General features: G+C 44.7%; 1 protein-coding gene across 1 annotated transcript in view; it reads left to right on the plus strand.

Moving 5' to 3' along the window:
* TSNAX (translin associated factor X) overlaps positions 1-8,325 on the plus strand; it is a 44,259-nt gene extending 35,934 nt beyond the window's left edge. The window contains exon 6 of the mRNA XM_077486233.1: positions 6,175-8,325. Coding sequence (XP_077342359.1) covers positions 6,175-6,561 — 387 coding nt within the window. The 3' untranslated portion in view covers positions 6,562-8,325. The remainder of the gene's footprint in view (positions 1-6,174) is intronic.
* The last annotated feature ends 414 nt before the right edge of the window (positions 8,326-8,739 follow it).

Here is an 8,739-nt window from a genome sequence, read left to right on the forward strand (position 1 = left end):
TCTCTGCTCAAAGTGGAGGGGAGAACGCAAAACAGAACAAACACTGGTGATCGCTCAGCTCTCCTTGCAGAGCATATGTTGCCCCCACCTAGGTGATTATATATATATATATATATATATATATATAATTTTATTATTATTATTAATATTATTATTATTATTATTATTTTATTTTTTTAAGTAAAGATTTGAAACAAGCTGTCAATCCCCTTCCTAGCTGCTTGTACTATGAAGTATTTAATTCTAAAATCACAGCAAATACTTGTGGGTTTGTAAAACTGCAGCACGGTGGCAGGCCAAGATCAGCACTCAGAAATAAGCTGAAATTTCTGTGTCTCTCTTGTGAACTTTGAAAATAATTTCTCCACAATGCCTATAGCTACGGAGGTGTTTTACAGTGCTTTTACTGCTTCAAAATATGCCAATACTTTGAGCTGCATAGGTTTGCTTTCAAGCATAGCTCTAGAAAACATTATTATTATTATTATTTCCCAAGGCGTCTTTCAGGACAGCACCTGAGAGATAGCGACTCCACCCTCCTCGTTAGGAAACACCTTCTTCCTCCAGACTTTAAAGGGAGGCGCCTCCCTACCACACATCAGTTTTTGTGTTTCCTCCGGCCCGGAGGGAACACCTTTTGGGAGGGAGTCTGTTTCTCTTAGGTGTTCCTGAGGGACTAGGCTTCTTTCCCTTTTTTTCCTCCTTTAGAGACCCGCTGTCCTCCCGACCTACCCACGCCTCGTCAGCGGTAGCAAGCGGGCTCCTCTTCCCCTCTTGTGCTCGGAGAGAGCCGAAGACTCGGTGGCCCGCACGTTCGTAGGCGCGGCGGCGCGCGTGTGCCGCCGCCATGTTTGTTTTCGGCGGTCGCGCCGGAAGTGACAGAGCGGGTCATCGGGTCAGCTGAAACGTCGTTTCCGGCATGGACGCAGGGGGGAGGAGGGAGGACAGGTGCTGGTGCCTATTTCCGCTTCCGGTCCGGTGCAGCTGCACGGCGTGACTCCGGAGGCGGCGTTTAGCCACAAGTGGATCTCTGCACAGCTGATTATGGAAGATTCAGCGTCTGCAGCGGTGGGGACAGGCACAGGCACCAGCAAAGCCCAGGTAAGAGGCAGCAGTTAAAGTCTGCCTTTCTTTTTCTATTTCCTGGCGTTTGGTCTCGCTCTCTCCTTTCTTTTTTCCCCCCTGGTGGCAAGGGGCCTGTCTGGGCACTAGAAGCTGACTGGTTTCTTCTCAGTGCACCTGTGTGGTGATCCCTATCAAAGCTGAGACTGGGTCTCACTAAGGGTTCCCTGGTTTTTTTCCCTTTTTTTGTCTTTTTCTTCATAGGCTAAGAGCTCTGACCCAAAGAAAAGATGTCCTTCTTGCAGGGCCAAGCTGGGAGAAAATTGGAAGAAAACCTTATGCAGTCCCTGCATTACTTCTTTAGTTAAAGAGGAATCTGCCTCTGTATGTGAGGATCTGGTGGCCTCTGTAAAGAAGGAGCTGTACGCCACGATCCAGAATTTTCGTGACTCACTAGCAAACCCGGCTGCTAGTCAGCCTTCCACTTCAGAGTCTTCCCAGGGGTCTCTCTCAAACCCGGTGTTAGAATCTCTGCCTGAAGACCCTTCAGATAGGGAAAAGCAGTCCACTGCTCTTTCCGTTAAAGATTCGGAAGAGGAGTTGGAGGATTCTGAGGTAGCCCCCTCTAAATTCAAACTGTCCCTTGAAGAGGTCGATGGGCTCCTTAAAGCCATTCATGCTACGCTTGGTTTAAGTGAGGAGAAAAAGGAATTATCACTCCATGACCGCATGTATGCTGGGTTGGATGAACCTAAGGGCCGAACATTCCCAGTTCATCCGGTCATCTCTGAGGCCATTAGGAAGGAATGGCAGGATCCAGAGAAAAAGCCCTTTTTCTCCAAAGCCCACAAAAGGCGTTTTCCTTTCGAGGAGGACCCTGCAGCAGTATGGAACAAGGTGCCCAGACTGGATGCCGCCTTTTCCCAGGTTTCAAGGTCCACAGACCTGTCCTTTGAGGATATGGGAGTTTTGAAAGATCCGATGGACAAACGCATGGATCTTTTGCTCAGGAGATCATGGCAATCAGTTATGAGCAATTTAAAACCAGCAATGGCCACAACGTGTGTAGCCAGAAATTTAGAATACTGGATTAACCAGTTAAAATCACATATAGCTGCAGATTCCCCTAAACAGGAAATCTTAGATTCTTTTCCTACCCTGATTACGGCAGTGGCCTATGTTGCAGATGCCTCAGCTGAGGCAATTAAGATATCGGCCAGGTCAGCAGCTCTAACTAATGCTGCAAGAAGAGCCTTATGGCTTAAAACCTGGCCGGGTGACTCGGCTTCAAAGAATAAGCTGTGTGGGTTACCCTTTTCAGGAGACTTGCTCTTCGGCTCTGACCTCGATAATATTCTTGACAGGACAGCCGATAAAAAGAGATCCTTTCCGGTCAAAAAGAAAAAGCAGGTACCAAAGCGTCTTTTTCGACCTCAAAAAACTCAGGATCAGGACAGCAAGTTGCAAGGGAGAAGGAAAAGTTGGTCCGCCCCGAAGCCGAAGGGTAGAGGCGGAATTCTCTTCCGTCCTCCTACACAGGCCGAAAAATCGCAATGACTCGTCTCTGCGGGTGGGCGGAAGACTACAAGAATTTCTTCCGCAGTGGTCAGGGATAACTTCAGATCAGTTTATCCTGACCACTCTCGCGCAGGGTTACTCACTCGAGTTTGTCAACGACCCCCCAAAAAGGTTCCTGATTACCAACACCCCGCGGGATCCAGTAAGGGCCCTGGCCATGAAGTCCTCTCTAGAGGAACTGATGCAACAGGGCGTAGTAGTACAGGTACCCCTGCAAGAACAGCAGGAGGGGTTTTATTCCCATGTTTTCCTAGTAAAGAAACCGACAGGGAAGTTTCGGTTGATTCTCAACCTAAAACCTTTAAACGAGTCCATAAGGTACAGGAAGTTCAAAATGGACTCAATTTTTTCGGTCAAAAACCTGTTGACGCCAGGATGTTTTATGGCGTCAGTAGATTTAAAAGACGCATACCTACATGTTCCGATCTCTCCCCAGTCTCAGAAGTTTCTCAGGCTGGCGGTGAGGTTGGGGGGTATGGTTCATCATCTCCAGTTCAGGGCCCTACCCTTCGGCCTGTCATCATCTCCCCGAATTTTTACCAAAATAATGGCAGAAGCTTTAGCGCCACTGCGTCTTCAGGGAATCGCAGTTATTCCTTATTTAGACGATCTGCTGTTTTTCGCCCCATCCAGCGAGGAATTGCAGACCAATCTAGGCAAAGCTCGCAGCCATCTGGAGGCGTTGGGTTGGATTTTGAACCTCCAAAAGTCGTCCCTAAACCCATCTCAGGAGATTCGGTTTTTAGGGTTTCTAATAAATTCGGTGGAGCAAAAAATCTTCCTTCCCTTAGACAAAAAGGACAGGATTTCCGGTGCAGTGTCTTTATTACAGACCAACCAAAATCTGACAGTAAGACAGGTTATGTCAGCTTTGGGAGTTCTGACTTCAGCAATGCCAGCAGTCCAGTGGGCAAGAATGCATTTCAGGTGTCTGCAGGCTTTCCTTCTAAAATCTTGGGATCACACAGTGGCATCCCTAGAGGCAGAGGTGAGAATGTCAACCCAGGTTAAAAGGTCCCTATGGTGGTGGAAAAGACAGGAGGTCTTATCGGAAGGGTTAGTCTGGGCTTTTCCAGTCGGGAAAAGACTAACAACCGACGCCAGTTCCTGGGGGTGGGGAGCCCATCTAGGAACACGTTTCACTCAGGGGTCCTGGGCCAAAGAGGAGACAATAAGGTCCTCAAACTGGAGGGAACTCAGGGCGATTGCCTTAGCTCTGGAGTTGTTTGTTCAGGAACTTCAGTCCCATCACGTCCAGGTCCTAACAGACAATGCCACGGCAGTGGCTTATTTAAACAGACAGGGGGGTACAAGAAGCAGGTCGCTTCAGGTACTGGCCATGGAGATTCTTCGGTGGGCGGAAAAACATTTGTTATCCCTATCAGCAGTCCACCTAAAAGGGGATCTAAACAGGGTAGCGGACTTCCTAAGCAGAAACGCTATTCGGGAAGCAGAATGGTCTCTAAACCCGGAGGTATTCACAATGATTGCCGAAAAATGGGGTTTACCAGAAGTAGACCTGTTCGCCTCAAGGGTGATCGCCCAGGTTCCCCAGTTCTTTTCCCTGGACAGTCGCGATGGCTCGCTGGGCACAGATGCGCTAGCTTATCCATGGGAATTTCGTCTTTGCTATGCTTTCCCCCCATTTCAGTTAATCCCGTTAATTTTAAGAAAAATTCAGAGGGAGAAGGTACCAGTTATTCTAATCACGCCCTTTTGGCCAAAAAGGGGCTTGGTTTTCGACAGTTCTAGGCCTGGCAATCAAGCCTTGTTGGCGTCTGCCCCTCAGACACGATCTGTTGTTGCAGGGCCCAGTGAACCATCCAGGAGTGGCCAGCCTGGCTCTCACGGCCTGGTTTCTGAAAGGCAGCTCCTTAGGAGCAAGGGGTTTTCCAACCGTTTGATCTCGACCCTTTTAGCAAGTAGGAAAAGGGTTACGAGGGCCATTTATTCTAAGGTCTGGAAGCGTTATAAAACTTGGTGTTTGTCAGCCGCCCAGGTGCCAGGGAGCCTTGTCTCCATCTTGGAGTTTTTACAAGATGGTGCAGACAAGGGACTGGCAGTTAGTACCCTGAAGGTGCAGGTAGCAGCCCTGACGGTGTTCTTAGAAAAATCTGTGGCCTCAGATCCGCTGGTGATCAGGTTCTTTAGAGCTCTTAAAAGATCTAGGCCAGCTCCTGTTAAGGTTTTTCCTAGATGGGATTTGTCGGTAGTCCTACAGTCTCTAACAAAAGGGCCTTTTGAGCCTCTTGTGGAGGCTTCCCTTAGGTTTCTCACATTAAAAACCGTGTTTCTGATTGCCATTGTCTCTGCACGCAGGATCAGTGAGCTAAATGCTCTGTCAATTAAAGAACCATATCTTTCCATTTTTCCTGACAGAGTTATTCTTAGAACAGATGCAAAATTCTTACCGAAGGTAGCTTCAGTTCAGAACCGTATACAGGACATAGTACTGCCAACGTTTTGTGTTAACCCCAAAGGAAATAAGGAGACTTCTTTCCATACTTTGGACGTCAGAAGGACTCTGCTGAGTTATTTAGAAAGGACGGAGTCCTTCAGGCGTTCAGATTCACTGTTTGTACTCTTCTCAGGAAGAAAAAAGGGTTTTCAGGCTTCTAAAGTTACTTTAGCTAGATGGCTGAAATTAGCTATCTCAGAGGCATATTCCCAGGCAGGGTTATCTCCTCCAGCAGGAATTTGTGCACACTCAACCAGAGCTCTGGCGTCTACGTGGGCAGAGAGAGCTGGTGCCACCCCTGAGCAGATCTGCAAGGCGGCGACGTGGTCGAGTTTTCACACATTTGTGAAACATTATAGACTGGATCTCACTTCTGCCAGCGATCAGGCGTTTGGCAGAAAGGTCCTGCAAGCTGTTGTCCCGCCCTAAGGGGTAAGTCTCTGTTATCCTCTCAGGTGCTGTCCTGAAAGACGCCTTGGGAAAGACCAAGTTAGACTTACCGGTAACTTGTTTTCCAGAAGTCTTTCAGGACAGCAAGCATCCCGCCCTATGGTATTATATTATGCTACGCTGTGACTAACGTATGTGTTTATGTGTTCCAGCCGGGGCCGGAGGTTCTCTTCTACAACTGATGTGTGGTAGGGAGGCGCCTCCCTTTAAAGTCTGGAGGAAGAAGGTGTTTCCTAACGAGGAGGGTGGAGTCGCTATCTCTCAGGTGCTGTCCTGAAAGACTTCTGGAAAACAAGTTACCGGTAAGTCTAACTTGGTCTTTTTTTTTTTTTTGGTAAAGCAGGGAAACGTTAACGTTTTATGTTCATAACTACTATTGATTCTGTGCTATTGTGCAATTAAGTTATTTTTACAAAATGTTTTTAGAAGTGCTTGTTAGAACTTTTACATTGTTCTATTGCCTTTAAACAGAGACAGAGCTCTTTGTTTACTATATTCCGGTATGGTATTGCTTAGATGTGCATGTAGTGAAAATATTGCTTAGATGTGCATGTAGTGAAAATATGTAAATATTAATGAGCTTTACTAATAAAATAAATATTAACAAATTATTTTGTTGTTTCTAGATTAATATTGCTTCAAACAATGAAGACCAAACCAGTCCGAGCATATTAAGCTTGCAGATAACTCATGTGGATTATTTGCTTGGAGTAGCTGACCTTACTGGAGAGCTGATGCGTTTGTGCATAAGTAGTGTTGGAAACGGTGACATCAATACACCATTTGAACTGACTCAGTTCTTGCGTGAAATTTTTGATGGATTTGCTTACATTGGTAACACTGGTCCATATGAGATTTCAAGAAAGTTGTATACCTTAAAACAGAGCCTGGGAAAAGTAGAAAATGCCTGTTACATGTTAAAAGTGAGAGGCTCAGAAATTCCAAAACACATGCTTGCTGATCTGTTTGTATCCAAATCCGAACTCCTTGAACATGATGATGGCATGTCTTAAAGACCATAACGTTGACCCTTAGTGGGATCAGCTGCAAGTTTACCAGTTCAACAGTTAATTTGAAATTTTTGTTTTCATGTTTAATATTTTACATTTGCATCTGTGCACTCATTTTGAGTATAATTTTAATATGATATTTGTGTATCTGATTATTGTATGTTCCAACACGGACTTATAAAACGGATATGCCTGGACTGGTCTTTGTTTCAAGTGATACAAGGCACCCAGACATACTCGTATGTCTTACCTATGGTTAAAAGTGCCTCTTTTCATTTTATGACCCAATGAAAATGCATGCATTTTTTATGCAAACCTCTGCTCTAAAGCTAAACTGCACTGGTAGAAATATGTACGTTGCTACTACTGATCCCTTTTCCTTAAAATGCTGTTTGCCTGGCCGCCTCTGCTTTTGCTAATTTGTAAAAGATGAAAGCTCCAACCCACTGAGTATGTCCTGTGTATTCCTTGTAATCGACAAAATTGGTGTCATCTTTTACACAATCTGCCTATGAACTATTAGTACACTTGCAGCTCTAGCACTCCTTCTCCCTTTAAAGCTGAACTCCAGGTAGTAGAGTTATCCAGTAGAAAGACCGTATTTAATGAAGCAAAAAAAAAAAAAAAGATTTCTCTTTACTTTGCATTGGTATGGAGAAATTCTAACATATATTCCACAGGGTTTCCATTAGAAATCTCCGTAGCTGGCTAGCTGAAAAAAAAAAAAAAAAAAAAACGATGAATTCATCCACACAAAAGAGGTGGATAAAGGAATCCCCTGTTGGGACATTGTATTATGACAATAGCACCTGCAGCTGTCAGAAAATACTGCTCAGTGGTGGCTGCTGCTGATCATCACAAAATTTTCACGCAGGTTCCTTCCAATGAAGTTGTTTAAATAATTGACTGCTGCCAAGTGGGGGAGGCCCTGAAGCATGCAGCAAGCTGGGTCTGAGTGAAGTCCCATCCCTTGATCTGCATGACGAGCAATCATTCAGCAATTTCAAATGGAGGTCAGAAATGGCAGGCTGCATATTTCTCTTAATTCAGGTTTTCTTTAAACTGAGTTAAGTTTGGCATCTCCCGCCTCTCCCATTGGCCTTCCACAGTACAAAGCAGTGGAGAAACGTTTATTTTTTGTAGTCCTAACGCAGAGGTCTGTCTATCAGGATGCCTTTTAAGAGTGACTTTGGGCAACAAGTAGTTAAGATCCACTAACTTCTAATGCTGTCTGGGAACAATTACAACTAAATCGAAGATTCTTTACCTTAATCTGATTTGCATGTATTTGCATTTCTGCAACTTTTACAGATACTGCTGAAGTTCAGATTCTTGACTCCTGATTCCGTAACGTGCAATTTTTCCTGTTTTGTGTTAGAGACAGGTAAAAGCCTACATAGGGTGCACTTCTGCAATTTTTTCCCCCCAGAATACCACATTACTGGCAGATTCAAAGTATTGCTGCAATGAAGCCTGTTACATATTCAGTAATACATATTAGGCTTCTTTATTTTTTTACCTGCAAAGTTTTTCAGTTTGGATTAAGAGTGTGCTGGCAGCACATAGGAGAGTCGGACTACTGAACTTTTACACAAAGCAGAAGGCTAGCTCTAGTGGTCCAGTAACCCCTCCAAATGCTGCTTGAATCAACAGCATTCCCACTCCCTGAGCAGCACTGTTGATTTGAGCAACACTCGAGAATTGCATATCAGGATACTGATATGAGAGGGGGCCCAACTCTCCTATACCAGCATAGGGTAGTTAACTTTTGCTGCACCACTTGGTAGTAAAAAAATAAAATAAAAAATTACATTAAAATAATACATATGAAGGGTTCAATTGGACTTTAGGTAGTAGGGTCATATGAAACACTACAAATATGTCTGGATACAAAAATATAAACTTTAGGCAGGTAGGCTGTGTATGCTGTATTAATGGACTGTTTATTGTAGTTCAGGCTTGGAGAATATAATTCGGTAACAGAGTACAATAGGGGTATGCTGATAGTCTGGCTCAATGCGTAAACAGATGCAACCTGTTTTGACAAACTCCCCAAAAATGGGGTGATATTTCTACACCAACTACCCTGGGACCAAGTGGAGCTCAGGGTTCCCAAGGTTTTATTTTAATTTTTTTATTTTTAGAATATATTTTTTTTCTTGCATCCAGTGCATCAAAAAT

This window comes from Lithobates pipiens, unplaced genomic scaffold (assembly GCF_037356315.1).
Source record: "Lithobates pipiens isolate NorthernLeopardFrog02 unplaced genomic scaffold, aLitPip1_a1.2 Scaffold_18, whole genome shotgun sequence".
Lineage (NCBI taxonomy): Eukaryota > Metazoa > Chordata > Amphibia > Anura > Ranidae > Lithobates > Lithobates pipiens.